General features: G+C 39.3%; 1 protein-coding gene across 1 annotated transcript in view; it reads left to right on the top strand.

Annotated features, from left to right (window-relative positions):
• rgs3a (regulator of G protein signaling 3a) overlaps positions 1–23,017 on the top strand; it is a 120,532-nt gene that overhangs the window by 15,793 nt on the left and 81,722 nt on the right. The window contains exons 7-9 of the mRNA XM_034546399.1: positions 2,121–2,181; positions 5,196–5,286; positions 17,823–17,890. Of these exons, the coding sequence (XP_034402290.1) occupies positions 2,121–2,181; positions 5,196–5,286; positions 17,823–17,890 (220 nt within the window). The remainder of the gene's footprint in view (positions 1–2,120; positions 2,182–5,195; positions 5,287–17,822; positions 17,891–23,017) is intronic.

Genomic DNA, 23,017 nt, shown 5'->3' with positions numbered 1-23,017 from the left:
TAACTACAACATTAAAGAGGTACTCTTACATGCTCCTGCTTTCTTTGTGCAGAATCTCTCAGAACCAATGCCATGGTGCATTTAGATTTAGATGTACACTACTTAAAATCCCAACAGAGCCTTTTCACACATAACCATGGATTCTGTCAAGCATTGGACAATATTGGGGTCTTCTTCAACACGCCAGGGCAGCATCGGTTAAGCACTGGCCGTCTGTCACCTCAGATGAACAGCAGTGACCTGAGCAACTCTATCGACAGCTTTGTTGTGGAGTTGCTCAGGGAAATTGAGATCGCAACCTTTAAAGTAAATCCAATCTCGTACACCCAAGGACAGAACATTCCTAACATAAACCAAAATTCACATTATTGCACATAAAATTGACCCAGTGTTGAAAAGGGAATTATGAATCCCTGTCTCATTTGTAAACTCTGAACCTGCTGCTACCTCTGAGAGCAAAGGGAGTGACAGGATAGAAAAGCAGGGAAAAATGTAATTCAATTCAAACTAGAAAGGCAAACTCAGTAGAGCGCCGATCTCCGCCAGGTGTATATGCAACGACCACTGCTGTAATGTTAATATTTGACACCGGCTCTGTGCAAGTGTGTGTCTCAGCTCCGAAGCGGTTATTTAAGCTTCAAGTCTTATCCATGTAAACACGAGGTTGATGCCTAATAAAAAGGCGTGGAATAACTGTGTCTTGCGGCCTCTACCGTCCGGGAGTCGGCTAAACATCGTGAGTGAGGCAGGCAGTCAAAGGCAGTAGTAAAACAATACGGTCTTTTGAGGCATGACAGGAACAGCAATTTAGATGAACACTAGGTATCACGGTGCAACTTTCTGTTTCCCCCTGCTTTATGATCTAATATGATAATCTCCAAAAGATCCCCATTACACCAAACAAGTCTTATGTGACCTTCTGCCAGCTTCACATAATTGTTTATCTATAGCGGTTGAAGGCTCAAGGCATCTTAGGGTTTGATCAGTGTTTGACCATTGAACTTTCACAAAGAGATTTTTAGATTAGGCATTATGCATTATTTACTTTCCCTAAAAGGTAGACTGAAAGTAGTGCAGCTGGCAAATGGACCAGTCAGGACATACAGGATGCTTATTAAGCTTTTAGTGACATTTTTGACAACTATTGGATGGTTTGCCATTGAGTTTGGTACAGATATTCATGGGACCCAGAGGATGAATCCTACTGACCTTGATGATGAGTTTGTGGTTTTGAGTGAAATGTCTCAATAACAACAATTTATTGGCAATCTGGTACACATTCATGTCCCTCTCAATACTTTGGAGGTCCTTAACTTTTAATCCAGCATGCTATCATGCTAATATACAATGTGAACATACAAACCATTGTACCTGCTTAACATCAGCATGTTAACTTTGTCATTGGAAGCCATTAGCACGCTGTAACTCAAAGCAACATTCGGCCATAGCTTCACAGGGCACGGACTGGAAGTTCTGGTCGAGCGAACTGAGTAGGACACATTTCAGGTGTTCATTTGTGCTGACAGCAAGTTTTCCCTCAAAACAGCAGCTGCATTAGTCCTGTCCAGCTGGGAGGTTGTCGAGAACTGTTTTTCTCATCTTTGCATAATTAAACATCCCAACCGCCTTGGCCACCACCTCGCACAGACTCCCATAACTCTGCTCTTACTCTGATAATATATATATATATATATATATATATATATATATATATATATATATATATATATCAGTATTTTGACACATTCATGAAATATATTGCCCAAATATCACATTTTACTCTTTTCAACTTGTTATCATTGTTTTGTCTTCCTTCATTATGTTATGCAGAGATTTCACACAGGGGACCAACCTTCTTTAAATAAGTCGTTATGTTAATGAAGGACACATTTACGTTTAACAAAATGTGACACTTAGATGAAAAACACTATAAAACCATCACATTGATTAGTTTGTATTTGTAGTTTGGTCTGTGGGATGTCACTCTTTTGGAGGATAAAGAAAACACATTTAAGATGTCAGACCTGAGTTAGAAGACACATCGACTTTACTTAGAGGTATTAATTGATTTTTTTTATCCTACTTATTTATTCTTTGTGTGCCCCTCTCTGTATCAACAGGATGAGTGAGCTCCTGGGTTGCATGAGCTTTGGTGTGCACTCCCTTATGGATCCAGACAAGGTAAGTTTAAACACAGAGATTAGGAGTATAAAGACATTCTGTCAACGACGAAGCTCCCTTTTCAACTTTAACTCTTTCTGTGTGTGTGTATCTCCATTCATTAGACCATGAATCTAAGAGTTTAGTCCAGTGACCTCGATAGTTGAGGAGAAACACGTTGGGGTTACGAGTGTTACAGTGCAGCAGCGGTGCCTCAAGTCACTGGAGTAAAACTCAGTTTGAGTCACTCTCTCTACTGAAATGTTATGAGACATGCACATAGAGACACATGCATTCCTTATTTAATTGAATGTCTTTCTTCTGCTGAACTGAGGTTTGATTTTTTAATAATTACAGTACAGTCATTTCTTGACATTTTCGAAATGTTTTAAATTGTGTACATTGCATACAGTAAATCTTTCACATAATAAAAGTAAATCTTTCCATGAATGCAATGTATTATATGTAGACATTATGAATATGCATCTTAATAGAACATTTTATATGGGGAGACATTTGATATTACTGACCCCCCACAAACCCCAGTTTGTATTTTTCCAAGAGAAGAAAGCCCAAAGTCGCGTTTGAGCTCTCAAAAACACAGCACGTCCTGTTCCCATCACACATACTGTTTGTTCTCTAACTGGACCTCTGTGCGTGGCTTGTTGAAGTGAGCACTGAATACTCACAGATGGTAACACCACAGTATGAGGCTATTTTTGTGCTGTGGGGGCTGTACTTTTGTAATTTTGACCTGATGGTGGTGCTAGATTAAAAGTTCAGGGATCATCAAAGTGATTACGATAAATCGCGAGGTGGACTTGAAAGTCGGAATAAAATTTCCTCTAATAGTCACGATGTTTCAGTCAGGAACAAAGTGGTGGACCGACTGATAGCTTGACCTACAGGCATGGCCCTCCCTAGACACCACTTCCTCCCACACACCTACGTCATAATATAGAAGAACACAGTCTGTCGTCTTTCCTCCCAAACTGTCCCAGGTGATAGCACATGAATGTGAGGTCCAAAGGTTCAGCGCTGCTCCTCGGCTGAGAATAGGTTCTCCTCCACGTACAGTTTATCCCCATTGCTGCTTTTTATAGCTCTTTCCTGTCACAATTTAATTATTAACTCCAATTTATCCAAAGCTTTTTCCATTGCCTTTCCATATGTGCACATTTTCTTCTTGCAGTCTGTCGCATATTCACAGCTTAAAATAAGAAAACCCACGTTTTAGTGGTTAGTGCAGTAACGACTGCAAATGTTTGGTATGTAATGCCTCAGCACTTTATATGATTATTTATGTGTTATTACATCATTTTGCATGCATCTGTGTATTTAAGGCCACATTTTGGATTTGGCTCACTGTGGTTACAGCACAATTGAAAACACCTCTCCAATTGTCTGTTTCTGTACTTCTGCCCCAAGAACCCTACAACTAGTGCTTATTGTGAAGTAGAAAATATGAATGTCCTGGTGACATCTTGGTTCAAAACACATGATATTCTGGGGTTCAAATCACTCCAGAACAAAAGAAGCTATCTTTGGCAAAAGTACAATATAACCATTTCTGCTTCTGGTGTTAAAATCATCTTTTGACTATTTGACCTATAAGCGTTCAGCATTTCTTGTTTTCTTTTTCTCAGGCTGGCTGAGGAGTTGAGATACTACTCTTAATTTGGTGTTTAGAAATATAATGAGGAAAACAAACATGAACGCAGCTGCACATTGCTCACTCTCACCACAGTAGGTGTTTTTTGTAGTTTCAATTAGCGTCAACGAGAAGAACAAACAACAACAACAAGAGATGAGTTTAGTCTTCTGGCTTCCTTCCTCTATTCATCTCAATGAATATTTAATTTGCTTATTATGCTAATGAGGGATATTTAGCTGAGTCACATGAGTTATTTCTGTCCACCACATCTGTTCTTCGTTTCTGTTTTTTATTATTATTCAGCCCTTCTTTCAAACCCACCTCTTTCCGTCCAATGTGTTCTTTTGTTTCAGAAACATTTGGAGCTTTCTGGTTATTTTTGTTACCTACTCTGCTTGCTTGTCACATCTTGTCATTTGTTTCCATCCTTTTGCCACTTTGTGCTTTTCGCTTCTCTCTCATCTCTGCTTTCTCTTTTCTCCTCCTTACTTACAGCTCTCTTTGTCCCACTCCCCCCCCCCCCCCGCCCTTTGTCACATGTGCAGAGTAATATTGAACGATGGTGTAAATCTATCCTTGACTTTCAGGACATATGCCCTCCCCTCCCCCATCTTCTATACAAGTCCCCGCCCGTCCTCCCCCCTTATTCCACAGCCCGCAGAAATCTGTCCACTCAGATAAGATGCTTTTAAAACGGAGATTATTGTCACTGTCCATGGCATCACATTATGTAGTACAAAAGACGAGGCTTGCTCTCTGTGTGTGTGTGTGTGTGTGTGTGGGTGTGTGTGTGTGTGTGTGTGCTGTAATAAATGTGTACACAGAGTATAAAAATGACAGAGCTTAAAACAGTGTTGTCCTGTTTGCAAGACATATCATCAGGATTAAAAATCCGACCCCACGTACAGTACAGTAGTGGCGAATACAACCATGTGCATGCACACACACAAATACACACACACACTATCTGGCTCACAAGGCAGCGGTGCAGAAGTGAAGGCATCAGCTGCTGGAATAAGCTAAAGCATTGTGAGCGGTGAGTGTGTTCGCAGCCCTGGAGGAGCAAGCACATTAAGTTTGTGTCTGTGTGCGTTTTGTGTGTGTGTGTGTGTGTGTGTGTGTGTGTACACATACATGTTTACACATGAAACATTTCATTTTAGATTTAGTTCTCATTAAATTGAATCCCCAAGCTTGAAGTTAGGCACACTCGTGCATGTGCTTGACATACACACACACACACACACACACACACACACACACACACACACACACACACACACACACACACACACACACACACACACACACACACACACACACACACACACACACACACACACTCACACTCACAGTCACTCTTTGTGTGTGTGTGCTGTAGGAGGTTCAAGGATGGTACTACCTACTTGGGGAAGAGCTAGGGAGGAAGAAGCACCTTAAAGTGCCCACACAACATAACTCCAACTCCATTGGTAAGTTAACTTAATCATTAATCATTATCAATGAATCACATGGGAACCCTGATTTAACTTAATTGAAATGTGTCTGCTGTAATGAATATGGAAATATGTGAAGTATTGAAAGTTAGATTTTTTTCTTTGGTCAAATATTTCCTCATTTAAATCAGGAAACATTGCATTATATGAGCCATATTTTAATTCAAAAAGTGATAATACTGATATATTAATCACTCATATTTTAGTGCACAGCATTTTTTTTTAATATTCCCCCAAAACATTTTTCATATGATCCCAGCCCTGGTGAAATTAGGTAGACATGTGAAAACAGGATAAACATATATATATATATATATATATATATATATATATATATATATATAATAGTTAACATAATGGTGTCCAAAATATTGCAATACTATAATGGAAAGGGACAATCTTTTAGTCTAATGGCAATTCAGAAATTTGTGAGGGTCAAACAAATCTAAAAATGCCAACTGTAAGAACACAAGCCAACCTTTCATATACATATTGCCACATGTTTGTGTGTGCTAAACTCGCAATCCTAAATCTTCATCAGTCTTTGGGTCTGGAGGTGGGGCGAGGGATTAGGAGAGGGAAAAAGAGAGAGGGATTGGGAGAGGGTAAAAGAGAGAGGGATTGGAAGAGGGTAAAAGAGAGAGGGATTGGAAGAGGGTAAAAGAGAGAGGGATTGGAAGAGCGAATGAGGGAAAGACGGAGTGGTAGGGAAGGAGGGGTCTGGACGTAACCCTGACGCGTCACAGTTGCCAGAGAGAAAGAGAGAGAGACGGAGCTCTATCATACCGGTCGCTGCTGGAGTGGATCTCCCCTCATACACAGACACACACACACACCTAACTCACACACACACACACAACTCACTCACACACACACACACACACACACACACACGCATTCTCTCACACACACAGACACAGTTGTTTGGAAATTATTTTTTTTCTTCTCTCCACCTTCGAGTGCTCCTTCTCTTCCTACTTATGTTTGCTCTCACTCGTAGTTTCACGTTGGTGGAGGAGGTGGTGGTGGTGTTTGTGTGTTGGAGTTATGCTACTCTGTGCCAGCCATAAGGGCAGCCTAGACTAGGTGAGTACTATGTTTGTGTTATCATACTGTACTCGCTTCACATGAGTGTGTTTTGGAAGTTGCATCATGCAAGGAAAAACATTTGCAACGTGAAGTGGATGGTTTTCTTTTGCGGATGCTGTTTGAATGTGTGACTGCTTTCTGTCTGTTGCACTTTTTACCTCTGTAACTGTTTCACTTTTTTTCTTCTATTGCTCATGTCTTCTTCCATCTTTGTTTCTTTTCTTCGTCTTTCAATTATTGCTGATATTAATTTTCATCTCTTTGTTACACTCCGCATGTGCTGTTAATCTCTCAATTTCAAGCAGAATATTGCCCAGTTGCTTTCAGTGGAAGACCCCTTCAGGAGTTTACCAAATCCGTAGATTACTTACAGCACGACCCCAACTTTTTGTACACATCTATGCATAAACCCTTCACATCGCGCACATCTATTTTGTTCCCCTCCACAACTCCAACATTCCCCATTCCCAGTACCATCAACTTCCCTTTGCTTATTAACATAATTCCATTCTGGGTTATGAGAATGACAATTATATCATGAGACGTGCGCTTACCCATTCCAGTTTACACCGCTTGGCTGAACTTGGCTAATCTGCTTCATGCAACTTTAAAATTAGTTTTTTGCTTCTGTGGATGGAAGTGGGACAGGCGTATCAGATTGGACTCAAGACTCAGCCAGTGGGAAACCATTACAAGGCTCGCACGAGGGGATCCTGACTTACACTTAAGGGTTATACAGGCAAGTGTTGGGGGCTTTTAAAACTATACACAAGTGTAGTAATTGTAGTCACAGTTGCTAAGAAAGTGAATTTCATCGGATTTCATGGCATCAAAAAAACAGCGTGCTTAGTGGTTTTAATGGATGTAAAATGTTTTCATCTTTCCCAATGGAAATACTCCCCCACTACTGTCTCATCTGATCCATGTGTGTGTGTGTGTGTGTGTGTGAGAGTGGGGGTGCATACTCATGCATGCACTTGGTTGTTGCCAGCTGGCAGAATGTAGGCCATGGAGGCACTGCTGCACCATGAAACGCACAAACTGAAATGACCAACATCCCATTCATTACAATGCAACTTTGTGTCTCTCATTTCACGCTCTCCTTCTTAAAATATGTTTTATTTGTATTCATTTCCAGACATTTTCTCAGACGTCACCGTGTTTTAGTAATCCGGCATCTTTGTCACTTATTTGTTGGTCCTCAGTCAACCTCTTATGTAACTTTATACTGTGGCAGAATGCAAAAAGAAACACTTTTACCATCACTAGCTACCAGCCTTTCACAGTCCATGATTCTCTCTCTCTCTCTCTCTCTATCTTCTCTCTCTCTGAGCAGAACCATAATGAGAGCTTGGCAGGCTCACCATGCTCTTGTAATGCTTTGGATTCAAAGCTAATTCATAAGTTTTGCTGCTGGTCATCAGGCCTCTCCCCTAACTCTTTCTAACTACTCTAAAGCAATGGTGCCATACCAGCGATCTTTAAAAGGAATACAAAAGTATGGTCTATCGTTTTAAATGTAGCATCCTGCGCCCTAAATGTTGGATTGGTTTATCGAGAGCACCGAGGGTGATAAGAACAATGGCAGAGATGGAGGACTGCAGTCACACAAGCGGTGGTAAAGTGTTGTTTCCCATGTTTATCTCCTGCTCTGGACTTGGAGCAGCCAATTGACCAACGTGCTAAACCATGTTATCTTATTTGTAACTGAACATGTTAAAGTATTTAAAGTCGTTTTCTCCTAACAGTACAATAACTTGCTGGCAGTAAAGGTTGAATAACGTATTTTGGTGAAACAGGATTTTTAGTTTTCCCTTGTGCTCCTTTGGTGCTTTGGAGGAGCTGCCCAGGAGGAGCTGTAGCTGGTGATGTATTTGTTGTTCGGTTTGTTTGTGTATTTGTTTTTTGTCACAAGGGTGAAATGGCTAAATCTAATTAAATTAACCTTCATACATGAATAAATATGATTAGATTATTAACTGTTTATCAGTTTCCACAAAAGAAAACATTTCCCAAAGTGTTAAGTTTATTCAAGTAAATGGTAAAGAATACGGTTATGGATTAGATGGTTGAACGGGCTATAAGGAAATTAAATCATTGTAGTTCGCTCAGATTTGTTCACGATTTAAATGAGATACGCTTCGGCTAAAACTTCAAGCATCTCTCACAGTCAACAATCGTCTTGTCTGAATTCAAGTTGACTCTGTAGAGTTAAAAATAGCACCAAAAAATTTCCATTCCACACTTTCCAACAATAGCCACATTATCTAATCCTAATCAATCTTTATGTAATTGTTTTGCAATGGGATAATTTACATACATTAAGGGATTGCATATTTGCATCATCAGGATTTCCTTGTCATGTAAACCAGGCTGAAGTCACAACTGTGAGTTAACTTATCTGACCAGAAGAATGTCAACAGTTAAATTGACAAATCCTTTAATGTAATGTAAAAACAAAAGTCTAACTTTACAAGCAAACATCATCTGTAGAAACAAGTCTTGGCCTGGTCTGCTAGATTAATCCATGCTAATGTGCACAAACTCTCAGGAAAGATGCCTTCAGACATTCAGTATATAGAAAGACATCAATCTGATTAAAATTGGAATCTGCAAATATCAACAGGCCAGATCCATTTAATGTATTTTTGCCATGACAGGTCAAATTAAAATATTTTTACTTTTAAGAAATAAATTACAAATGCAGAGCAAAATGAGAGAAATGAACTCTATAAATATCAGGTTGTTACAAGTCATACCAGACAGACTTTCCTCTTGCGTGTTTCAGACTCTGCTTCCATAAGAAAACCTGCTGAGCTCTGACAGCTAATTACAATGTAGTTATACAACAAAAAGGCTGCCATCTTAACTTTGCCTACCATGAGTTGAGGGGCATGAGTGGCAGCCAAACAACATGTCTGAGATAAGGAGTGACAGGGCAATTAGTGTTGATTGTCAGAACCCATTTTTGTGTTACGCAGTGGTAGAAGCCAATCCTGAGCTACAGTTTTAATGTACACACCCAAGTACTGTTCTGCCTGTAGTAATACTAACAATACAGAATATATGGATGGTGGTATACTCAGACTAGGTGTCTAGAATGAAAATGTATAGCTAGTACACTTATGTGGTCAATGTCTTGATTATTAAAATAGTGATGGAGAAGAAATTGCCAAACTGATTAAACGCAATCTCCCAAACAGAGTATTTTAGTTCAAATAAGACTGAATGCTGACTCACTGACTATCTAGACATATTCTTAATGTTCAAATGGTGACTGGTTTAAGACCACACAGTCCACATTTGATTCATATATGCATTTCATTTATACATATATATGTTTTTTACATGTAACTGCACATTTAAAAACAGGTTATTTTGCACATCCTTCCTGTCTGTTCTCTTGTAACGGCAACAATCCAATTGTTTGTGTTACTGTGAGGTTTATCATTCTCAATTGCATCGAATAGTTGAAGCAGCAGAAGAAATCTAGTGGTTGTGTATTTGATTAATCACATATCAGTGGGGATAAAAAAAAACCCAACCTTTCTCTATATTAGTTGAGTTGGTCGTAGTTGAAAGGGTTATTGTTTGGAGCTTATTTTATTTCCCATCTGTGCATGATTGTGCACAAGCATATGTCCTGTATTTTCTATTTATATGTCTCCACATTTGTTATTGATAAAATAAAAAAGACATGAGTGTTTGAAGAACTCTTAATAGCTCTGTGTTTGGCTTGCGTAATGTGTCAGTGAAGACAAGTGACCCACGGTGACATGTACGTGTGTGAGCTTTTCACCATGGCTAATGCATCTCCCTCCAACAAGCTTACGATGTGGGTCAGATGGTCTGTATATGCGCGAAAGCAAAAATACCAGCGCACCCATTGGACTTGTGCTTAAAAAGTGTGTCATCTGCTGCATTGTACACTTGTTTCCCTTTTCATAATAGATGGATATAGTCCAGACGTACTGTACACACACACATAAACACTGCCTGGCTCTTCCAGATGGCACGCCTTTAAATCAGCAGATTAAAATAAACATGATGTGATTAATTTATATGGAAGGGGTTGGAAATGGACATACACATGGAGATGTGGGGGCTGACTTTATTTATCTGACTTAAACAATATACTCAGCTTGAACAAACGTATTTCTTGTTAAAATACCTTTCTCTCTTAAAAATCTTGAGGAAGTAAAAAAAAAAAAACAGCCCAGTGTTGCCAGCTCTTTTCCAATGAAAGTAGCTAGCAGCACGAGTTCCAAAAGTTGCTAAATCTAGCAACAAAGTCGGCAGCACTGATAGCCTGTCCCTCCAGGCCTCCTTCCAATGCCACTCTCCTACTGTGTTCATTATGAATGCAACATGGAGATTGTTCGTGCTCACAGCTGTTAAGCTAGCAGCTGGAAGACTCTGTTGAAGAGCAATGAGTGCAGAGGCAAACAGGCAGCCTGTAAAATCATTACATTCAGCTGAGTAAAATGATTAGACGGCCGTATTACAGTCCTGCAACAGCCACAGATAATTTCATCAAAAATATCAAGAAGATTACCAAAATATATATATATATAAACACTGGACTGTGTATTTAGATGAACCAATAACACCGGGCCATTTTTTCATGTCACAGCAGGAAAAGCATCGGTGCAATTAATGTAGCTGCTTTGGTTATTTTGCGTTAGAAAGGCTCATGAGTGTAATCTTTCCAACCCTAATTGACACAACATAACTGATAGGAGGGTCAGACCGATGTCAATCAAGCTGTCTGACCACGTCTACACAATCCTCATATGAGGTTTACCTCCTGCAATGAAAGGTCAGACTCACCATATCAGAGTTTTTGTAAAGTATAATCTGTCTCACATGAGCTCCATATTCAAAGAGAAAATATGTTAACAGCATATAATTCTACAGAATTCTACAGCCCTGAGCGCACACACAGTGGCGTTTTCAGTCAATGTGGCTGATTTCACCTAATCATCACGCTCAGCTGACCACCATAGTCGAAACCGCCTTTTAGTTGACAGAAACCAATATATTATTGAGTTGTTGTGAATGCTCAATAAATGCAGGAAATGTGTCAGTGATCACAAGAGATGACCTAAAAAGAACGTGGACAGGCACATGTTTACCACTAGAGGGGTGAATGGGGTTGTGGGGGGAGGGGGGGGCCAACCAGAAGAGAACCACTTCTACAACCCAATCTCTTTGCATCACACACTGAATCGCTGCATAGCATAGTCTTTAATCTGCAGTGGGTGGACACTTCCAACATGTTAGGGAGAGAGGCAACGCGCCGAGACGGCTTTAAGTCGTCATGGACACAAAGTAAATTGGAATACATTTCCTGATGGGCAGACATATTGAGCCTGCAGAAGGTAGGCGGAACAAAGTGGGCATGACTGGAGGGTGTATGTGACTGCCAACAAGGGGCACACTCTGGAAAACGACCTTGTTCCCATTATGCCACTTCAAGAGTCTTCGTTCTGCAGATATATTCTTATTGTGTGCCACAACTCATGATGGCGGTTCTGTGTGACCGATCCTTCTCACGCCATGAATTAGTACTGTGACATATATTCTACATTATTTTCTCATACTTTAGGGAATGTTACTATCGTCATGTTGCCAATATTGTGTAAAAGTTCATACAAATATATATAAGTAATACATGTAATTCATATATTGCCCTAAAGAAATACAATCATCTATATTTTTAAATACCATGGCTCATTTCTTTCCCTGTAAAGGTTGGTTTTCGTCTTTTCTTTACAGTTGCATTGTGCTCCACCATTGAAAGTAAATTGGTTGGAGTACACAGAGGTTATTGTACACAGAGGATGACAGACCAACAGCAATTGTTTTTACGCTCACAAATGTCACTACCACCCCAAACATTTATTAGCTCTCAGTGTGTAAAACTCTAATGTATGTGCTTGATTATTAATATTAATGATCTTGTTGGTGATTTCTCACAACATACCCAATGCTCCACCCGAAGAAAGGCACAGTATTGCAACGAGTTCTGCTTCTAAACAAATGATGATCCTGATGAACTGGTGGTGGTTGATGTTTTGATGAATTTGAAGGTACTATTTAGGCTGGATATGAAATTCTAACACAGAGTATTTATATGCTTGTTCTCTTCCAATCCTTTTTACAATCTGGGACAATCATGCAACACTTTGAGTCAAAAGACAGCAGACATAATCCTTTCTAGCTCTTCTGTCTTGCCTGAGACAAACAGGAAATGAAATGTGTCAATCATGACTGTGCGGCTATCCAGAATTGTCCTGTTCAATGTGACACGATTAGTTGTGCTGAAGGCAGGCAAAGTCACAGCATTAATATCTCTTAATTAACTTGCTCTGTATTCAGATTTAGGCTGGTGGGATGCAGATAAACAATGTATAAACCAAATACATTTCTCAGCAAACCTTATTCAGTAAAAATGTACACTTACTTGTGCATCCACAGCTAAATGTTTGTATTACAATATGCATGTGGTCCTAGCTATGTGCTCTCATCATCATGACATAAAAGGGATGGACTTTTTGATGCTTATTATATTCAGTTTTTGTTTAGACTGTCAGAGCTTTGTTGATTATTTTACTGTATTTGAGGCAATATTTTGTGTTTAGATACATTGTTCCTATTATTTTTTCACGCCGCCAATGATGATGTTGATGAAGTTGGTATTTAGTAGTAATGGTCACAATGTTCGCCATCTTAGTTTAGCGTGTTAGCATGCTAACATTTACTAATTAGCACTAAATACAAAGTAAAGCTGAGAGTGATGGCGATGGTACCGATGTACCTGGTCCCAAACCAAAGTCTTGCACACAATCTTGACTTGATGATGACTCAAGATAAAAAGTCAGAAGATACAATATTTTATAATTCATCCTCTGGAGACCATAAATGGCTGTACCGTGTTTCAAGGCAAACCATCCAGATGTTGTTGAGATATTTCAGTAAAGAACTAAAAAGTCAACCTCATTGAGGATTTTCAAAGTCAACAGGATACCTTCTCTGGGGGCCAATAGTGTCTATACACCCCTAGAATGGCTAACATCCTTCAAGTACACATCTGCCATACCATCTGATTTCACTAACAAATGCTGTTGATTAATGCAGTTGTCCCTCCTCAAAAAACAGCATAGTTGTGTTCATAGCATCCAATAGCTGTTTTGTCACGATATAAATATGTTAGCTTCAGAATGAAATCACTTGCCCCCCCCCTCTCAATAAGCGACACACAAGCTAGTGACTCAGCATTCATTGTGAATAGAGACAGGTCAAAAAAATCTGCCAAGATGCCTCATTGATAATTTAATTAAAACTAATGGGTGGTTCGCCTTGTGGATTATTCTACAGGGCTTCAGGGATTCATCTTCATCAGTATTCCCATAAAGTAAATACAGTATTTCATTGATTTGATCAACACATAATTGTCCAGTTTGACTACTGGAGCATGGGGTGATCCCTGTAGGTTGCAGACTAACTTATTTTCTGAATGTGAGGCACAACTGCATTTGGAAAACAAATGTACAAATGCCACTTTGCAACCTAATTAAACTAAATAAAATGGAATTAACAAAATTCAAAGGTGAACAAGATGATGACCACAAACTATAACTGTAACAACCTGATCAAAGAACTAAGGTGGATTCAATATTTTAGGCTTCATTTTCACATCTTTTCTTTCTTCAAAATCAATTTGTCCATTGACCAACCAAAACTCCTCTCAGATACAAGACAGCGCTCACCCGTTCTGCTGAAAGGATGTTTGAAGCTCCAACTATATTTTTTTTGCCATTTTTGTGAGTTACAGAAGTGTGTTAATGGTTTGAGTTTCGATAAGATAAAAAAAAAGCAACAACCAGGAAAGCTGAGTGTGGTGGGCTGAGACACCGATCCACTAACAAACTGGTCCCCACAGTTACCTCTAGAAAGATGGTGGGAGTACAAAGCCAGACAACAAGACCAGGATCTTCACCGACCCGTAACCAAGTGCCAGTGCCTACACATAACAATAAAAAGGCTTCATAATATTTCAGTTACTACGAGTAAATATTGTATTGTAAGATAGTACATTCTGTCAGAAATAAAATAAATGTTGTAAATAAATGTAATTTCTCCGACAGGGTTAGGCTTTGTCCATTTACAGCCTGCCAATCCTACTGATTGTCAGTTTGGGGTAGTAAGACACCAAGATAGACATAAATATGACAACAAAGGCAATGAAGATGTAGAGGTTAAAATGCACAATTCAAAATAATAAAAAAAACTACTTTTCAGGTGTTTTATTAAGCAGTAAATGCACTCAGTATGTTTGTACTGGTCTCAATGGTGAGGCACAAAATGTAAATGCACCTTTTTCTTTTTTGCATCTTGAGGGACATGTTGGGAATTTAGCCAGAAACAGTCAATGTGAATTTTTAGATAGTAATCAAATGTGATTTTGAACAATATACAGGGTTACATGTTTGTGTTGTTACTCTGGCTTGAGGACAGAGTTGATGTTTTCCAGTCCAGTCTAAACCAGTCCATAATTTCCCAGAAAAGATACAAACACAGCATATCTAAAATGTATTTTTTAATTTAGTTTACTACATACATATTTATTCAGATGTATAAGCAGAATATTGTATTGCAACTTTATTTTAATTTAATGTAATATTTATTACGTTTTTGTTTTATAAAAATCGTATTCAAACTCAACAATATTTCAGTCAGCTTGATATTTCATGGATGAAATGACAAAATAAATTTGAACTTGATATACTGTAGATAATTTTTATTGATCAAAGTTGAAGTAATTATTTACATTTATTATAGCTTATAAAATAGTGTCCTTATATAATTTGTTAGTTCCTTCTCTCACCAATTAAAACACTGATTTGATGATGCTGATGTGATCTTAAGAGGCCCAAACGGTAAAATGGAGGCAATCTCCTCCCATCTTGGCTTTTCCACCCTCTCCATTATGTGTGTATTTGTTTGTGGGCGACAGGAGGTGAAAAGAAGGACTGGGTGTCAAGTGAGCGAGTGCTGCAATGAGGGACTCGGCCAGAGTCAAGGGCTTTTTATGTTCTGGCAGATGGCTGCCTCAACTTCAGAAGAGTATTTTTATTTCTATCCTTTACTCTCGCCTTTTGTACATCTTCATTTTCTACCCCTTCTTGTTTTTTTACCGTCTAGTTTCATTGTCTGTCTTTTTTTTTTATCTTCTCAGTTTCTTACTCATTCCTTTAGTTCTCATTCCCTGAATTTCTCTTGTGTATACTTTTCCCACTGTCACACTATTTCCATCCCTTATTGTCCCTCTTTCTTTCCCCCATCTTTATGTCAGTCATGCTGGATGTTTCTCGTTGCCAGCTGCTCCGCGTCGCTCCCCTTTTATGCCCAGAGTTACTGATGTCTTCCCCACACAAAAGAGTCCTCTCCTGGGCTTGATGCCAGCCAGGTTAGACCCTCTATTTTGCTTGACCCCTGGAGGTTTCAGATCCGCAAATGACAAAATCCCTTTATTTGATAAAGCCTTTGGTTTACCATGGCAACTACAACTATGGGATTGGTTCCTTTACTCAGGGGTTAAATTACAGTTGAGGGTTACAGAGGGAAGTAGCAACTGTAACCAAATTGTTATGGGACGCTCAATTTTCATTTTTCTGTAGACTAGATACATTTTAATGCCTATCCTCCTCTAAAAATGTGTTTTGCTTATTGTTGGTTGTTTGACCTTTATAGCAGAAGGATGTAAGTTCAGAGTAGTGGTGTCCCGACATACTGGTATTGGTGATAACTGTGATATCAAAACAATTACATATTGTTTTCCTGCTCATAATACATATATGATGATGTTGTCTGAATTAATCAGTGCATCTAAAATATCGCTTTTGTACAGTTATGGTTGCAGACTTTCTTTTTACCCCCCTAAACTAATACCTACCAATAAAAGACAAAATGCACAATACATGAAGAATTTGACTGAAAGCATTTATTTTTGTTACCAAAGAAGAGGGAATGTTTGTTTGTGTTCACTTTAAATCTGTGGTGAGGAGTTTATCTTTTATCTTTTAAAATGTTATACTTAAAATTCACATTTTTCTACCAGAAATGTAACAAATCACTTTTTTGAAAAAATGAATCAGTTATGATCTGACATCAATAAGGTTTTGTTGGGTTCCGACAAAAACACGACTTTGATAGGGTGAAAAAATAAATAACAAATTTGACTTTGTTTAGATTAGTGCTTCTTTGTCCTCATGGATAAAAGAAACAAGGGAAATGAACACCAGTCTCCCGTGGCATGGTCTAACATTTTGTTGACGCACCCAACCACCCCCGACCTCCCTGTACTGACTTTTTGGCTCAATAACAACGTAACCCAACTTCCTCCTCAACGTTGTATTATAACTTCTATTCAAAGGAATACAATTATTTGCCAGCCATTTCAGACAGCGGTACTGGCATAATCGCACTGTAATGTCGTGTTAAGATAGTTTACTTTAAAACTACTTAAGTAGACATTTCAAAATATGTGTGTGTATAGAATGTGATTATTGCAATTTTCTGTGAGGTTACCGGGAAGGGTACTTATCCACTTACTCTCTTTGACTCATGCTGGGGCGGTTTTGACTTGGTTGGCAGAGTTTGGAAAATAACATTTCACAGTGTGGGTTCGGACAATCTCTCTCCCTATTGTGATGAAGGTATGTGTGATGGACAAGTATAGAAAAGAGAGGGATAAGAGGAAGGACAGAAACACCAAGCAGAAGGTGGTCGTGGTTGGAGGGGGGACAGTGGAGTTGCTGTTTGTGAAGTCTGAGAGACAGAGAAGAAAATGAGAAGGAAAGATTTATATATTAAGTGAACTATGTCAACATAAGGAAATGTAGAAAGAAAGAGAGAGATGGAGATCTGCATTGTGGCCCAAAGCTGAATGCTGCCTTTATGAGCAATAGTTAAAAGGACACTGAGGCGTGAGTCCCTGTAACCATGGCAACTTCCCAGGAGCCCTGTGTGACGGACGGATAATAGAGTAAGAGAGGAGTTCCTTTTCTCTTCTTCACCCCTCCCTCCTTCCCTCCCTCTCACTTGTTCTCACTTCCACTCCTCTCTTGGGCAGTTTGTTGGATCCTCGCATCTTATGGGATTTTCCTCGACTCGGCTGGACGTTGTTTTTGCCTTTTTTATCTGCGCTCTGAAGTTTGAATTCCAGCCCAGTGAAGGCTGCTCCGGACAAATGTTGCCCTAATTGCTTGTTGTTATCTTTCTGAGTCACTTTTATGGACTCTCAGAACTATTTGAGGACTTTATTTGTGTGCATTCAGAAGGCTGTTTTGCGTTGGCACAGAGAGAAATGTGCTCCAAAGGCACTGTCTCAGCCCGTGATTCCTTTGTCTACATTTCAGAGGCTGTGCTGTCAAACCATGGTGCTGCCCCCGAGACCAATCGCCCCGAGAATATGCAATGCTTAACAGTAAGTATAAATCTAACCTTGCTTTACCTTCTGTGTGTGCATGTAAAGCTTGAAATTATATATTATATAATTGGCTCCTTATGCTACATACGTAGTATGGGAGTTTAATGTAGTATGTGGATGTGTGTACATTTCTTATTTGGCTGATTGAGTATGTCTTTATCCGGGTGCATAACTTATTTATTGCTTTGATGGTTGGTAGTTTGCGTGTTCCCATATGTGTTTTTATTGAATGCGTTTGCATGTGCGTGCACCATAAATGGATAGGCCTGTGTTTGATAGATACTAAGTACTTGACCCGTGACATTGCACCATGTCCAACAAACTCATCATGCATAAACATGCCTTCAGTAAGATATTTACTGCATGAATTCCATGTTACACATTCCCAGCACCCATAGCAACTAATTGAATCATGTGTATGTGCTTTGAGCAGTGAATGGAGCAAGATGCCATTTCTTGAAAGACAATATTTGTCAAAGAGCTCACTTGCATGCGAGTCACATGTGGAGCAGAATGATGGTTTGTCATGAAAGATGGGAAAAGTCATTTTTCATCATGTACGCATTGTTGACTCTGTGGTAGCCATGAATTCATTAAAAATGAATGAAGAAGACCACTTAAACTGTTGCAGAGACACAGGATCATGACTGATGATACCTTTATCCATTTCAGTGAATATTTGAGTCAGTATTTGATTAGTAACTAATAATGACAACAATGGGAATATAAACTTATTTAAAAGCCATAGTTGTCAAATATATTAAAGTACAGTTTGGGAAACATTATAGACCCGCAAATCGTAATGATAAATTATATATTTTACATTTTATATTTTTCCCTTATTTGGCTAATCAACACATGGAAGCAGCTTCTTTGCATTATCTGGTGTTGAGCTTCTGTTCATGCCTTTCAAGCCATTATAATTTCTTTGGGGAGAATCAGAACAATTAATTTTAACAGCCTACAATACATGCATATATATATATATATATATATATATATAGAATTTCCCGAGTAATTTTCATTACTCCGGCTCCTTTTCCCACAAGATGCCAACATGGATGATACTTTAGCAAATTTACTTTAACAGGTTATGGTGCATGTGTGACAGTGGCTGTATTTAGATAGGGACAAACCCTTGTTGAATATGAGGCATATAGAAACTTCCCTTAATGGTTTTTTCTGTGATGCATCACTTGTCTGTAACCCCAGGTCCTTGTTATGGATGATACTTAAGTCGAGGGGCTGCAGTGTATTGAGCAGTTTGTGAAAAGAAGACTGTACACAAGCACTTGAAAGCAAGGTTATTAAATAGCTTTCGCTCCAGCACACGTGTGGCTTATTTTCCTACAGCATAGTGTCAGAAGACAGCACGGCGTTTCAGCATAAGCAGTCTCCTAATAAAACATAGTGACAGACCATATGCACAGAGAGAGTGGAAACCACAACCACACAAGGCACGGCCGTCTGCCACAAGAGAAATGCCTCAGTCTGCTCCAAATAGGCTTGTGACATACAAGAAAGAATTAGAATTCATGCTCGGGAGAGTGAGATTTCTTTCTATATTAAACCAAGACCAGACATTTCCCTATCGCCATAATCAAGTGCTTTTTAGAGACTAGAGAATGTAGAGAACTTTGGTAGTTATAGGGAAATCTTATATTTGGTGGTACAGTAAAGAGGGAAAGTATTTGTCAATTTTATCGGACATGGCTGGTAAATCATTTCTTGTGATGCTTTTTCATAATTTAATTTAAAAAGGATCATTATGACGACGACTGCTGGAGTAATCAGCATGCCAATAAAACATATTTCTGTTGCTTTTGACAGGAAAATAAGGATTTGAACACACATATTCGGTGTCCTATTGAGCATCTCAGCTCTTTTAACAAAAACAAAGCTGAAATGCAGCAATAAAAATAAAAAGCATAACAATTTTTTTTTTGCATAGTCCAACAAATTAGGATTTTTGAAAAAGTGCATTTAGCAAAAATCCTCGTTTTTTTTCCCCACCGGGATAGAAGTTCAAGAACACACACACACACACACACACACACGCACACACACACACACACACACACACACACACACACACACACACACACACACACACACACACACACACACACACACACACACACACACGCACACACACACACACACACACACACAAATGCATTTGACAGATTACTCATCCCACAAAGTAGTGCCCTTGCTTTTGACCCTGGGCCTTTTTAAATTGCTTTGTGTCCCTCATAAACTAGTTCATCACAATCAAAGGTTTAGTTTCTGGTGAATTTCAACATTGCTATGAGAACAACAATCATGCAGCAGCCTTTGAAGACATGTGGAAGGTGAAGAGGGCAGTAATGATGTGGCGCAGCATTGAGATGGAAAAGTTTTACATCCGTATTTGTGAATGCTCCTTTCCTCTCTCCTTCCTCTCCCCTCCTCCCCTCTCGTTCTAGTTCTCTCTCTTCCTCTTTATCTCCGGGTGAATCAGAGTAACAGATGATTGTGTGGTTTGTGAGGGTCAGTCTCAGGGGAGAGTTGAGGGGGGGGGGGGGGAACTAAATTAGGGGAGAATGGAAAACCTTTTAGACTTTCTGTTCTTTTCTGTCCTTTTCTGTCCTTGTTTTCTGTTGCCTTGGCCTTGCTCCCTACCAGACCGCAGTGCATTTCCTCTTTCACTGTTTTGGCCTCTTCCTCCTTTCTGTTCCCTCTCTTTCCCCCCTCTGTCACTCCATGACCATCACCCTCACTACACAAAGAGCTCTGTGGTATCATTAACAGCCCACTCTTTACCTATTCAAATATTGTTCAGTGTTTGATGATGGCCGTACACGTGAAACATTTCAATGATTTGCACGGAGCTCGTTGAAGGTTTAGGACACTTCAGATGTTCTTGAAGATAATACTTGATATCCACAAAGGAATGTCCCTCAGAAAACCACAAGGCTATTCCAAGAAACATTTCCATATCCTCTGTCTGCACTTTTACAACCTTCCCCAGAGTAATTGTCATTATGTATATAGATAATTACTACATGTTTGGGAGAAATGATGCTTTCAAGAAAGTCCCACCATTCAACTTTTGTTATGAACTTTTTTTTAAACTTTTCTCTGCTTCTTCTGACTCACTGTAAGCTTGACGTCTTTTCAATAAATTACAAAATTCCGAGTGTTCCCGTGGTTTGCTTTTAAAGTTATGTAGGCAGGAATGGTTGGCATTTGGGATAAATACCAGTCAAAGTCAAAGGAGGGATTTTGTGAAGTGAAATTACATACAGCTTTCAATCAGTGTGATATTTCGAGAAACCTTCACATTTTCAATTTCAATTTGCAATGCATTTTTGAGAAAGTTAAAGGACTTCCTTATACCGAGAGCTTATATTGAGTTTCTTAACTCTAAGAAAATATTATGTGTTATCTTGACTTGTGTATTTTGGCAGTACACATTATAATACTGCATTACAAGTCAACACTGATACTGCATGTTGGCTTGTTAGAAAGCATCATGACAATTGTGTATGCGTGTGTATGAGAAATTTTCTCGCTTTATAACAAAAATTAAAGACTCGACATGCAGCATAACAAGAATCAATCTCCCTCGTTTCCATGTAAGCATTTACGGGCAAAAAAAATGTCACAGGGAGCAGAGACTTCATGAATATTAACAATAGTTGCACCCTAGACAATGTAACCCTGCATCACTTTGCTTGTCAGATAGCATTAGCTCCAAAATCGTCTCTGTGAAAATGGGTCTGACACTTCTGTCTGACGGCAAAGATGGGAAGGTGACGTGAGGTGAGATGAAAAGAGGTTAGATGTTCTGGCCGGCGTCTCAGATTAAATATAGAATGGTCAGTTTTATTTGCCAGAATGTATTCCTTTGTGAGTATTTTTGAGGCCTATTGGGGCCCAGCTGCTCTGAGACGGTACAGCCAAAACCACAGACAGTAGATGGGATGCACATCGCTGTAGTTGCACACTGTTTACCATATTGTAAGAACTGCTGTGGCTCAGGTGGTGAGCCACAGCAAGTTCAAGTGACACTCACATCAAGTGAGTGAGTCATCCATTAACCTGAGGGCGGTCTTGTTCTTGAGCAATCGAGTGCCTTGCATTGCAGATCCGCTGCTATTGGTGTGATAGCTTGTGTGTGAATGGGTGAATTAGAGGCTTTATAGATATCTTTGTCCTACTCGGGTTGAATATTCCTTGCAGCACGGCGGTATCGATGGCAAGGGTTGATTCATCCACTCCAAAGTTCCTCTAGCACCACCATGAGGTTGACAATACAACATACTAATACAAATACGACAAATAAGACCTTACCATCAGCCTCAGCTGTACTTTGTGTTCAGTGCTACATGGGAATTAAGTTATGTTAAAATACCATAATGAACATTCTTCATACATCTCCCAATGTTTAGCAGATGTTAGCATCGTCTTTTTGAGCAGGTTAGCATTGACAATTTCTGTGTCCATTCGTCTCCAACTGTTTCACTGCCTATATTTCTACACCTTTGCTAGTCTTACCATTTTTTTTTCACTGACCCGTAAAGTACTAAATTGTGCATTTGAAAACTGAACTGATTTGACTCATAGATTTATGAAGTGCTAAACTTGTTTACATTTGTGGAAGCCTATCTTAAGTAGTCTACGGTTGGAGACGTGGGGCTCTTCTTTTAGGTGTGTAGTCATCTCATATTACACACATTATCACCTTCAAATGTGTAACTGTAGTATGAATTCATATGCTCAGCTTGCACTTTTGGGATTTTAAGTACAACCTGAGCATTGACCCTGAACTTGTGTATTCACTGGTTTGGAAGACGCCTTCTCCTTTGATAGCTGTCTATTCAGGTCATAAAGAGAGAGAGAGGCAGAGTGAGAGACACAGAGATAGAGAGAGAGAGAGAGAGATCCCACACTGCTAAACACCAGATTGTCCTTGTCTGGCTCCTAGACAAGCTTCTTTCACTCCTCTCCCTAAGACATGCTTTCTTCTCTCCCTTTCTCCTCTCCCTCTAATCCGTCCTTCTGCCTATTTAGAGGTGAACAGCGCAGCATGAAAGAGAGAGAAAGTGTTTTTTGTGTGCTTGATGGGTAACCCTCGCC

The sequence above is a fragment of the Cyclopterus lumpus genome, chromosome 12 (assembly GCF_009769545.1).
Source record: "Cyclopterus lumpus isolate fCycLum1 chromosome 12, fCycLum1.pri, whole genome shotgun sequence".
NCBI classification, from domain to species: Eukaryota; Metazoa; Chordata; class Actinopteri; order Perciformes; family Cyclopteridae; genus Cyclopterus; species Cyclopterus lumpus.
The sequence above is the reverse complement of the archived record's forward strand: the minus strand, read 5'-3'. Positions and strand labels throughout refer to the sequence as shown.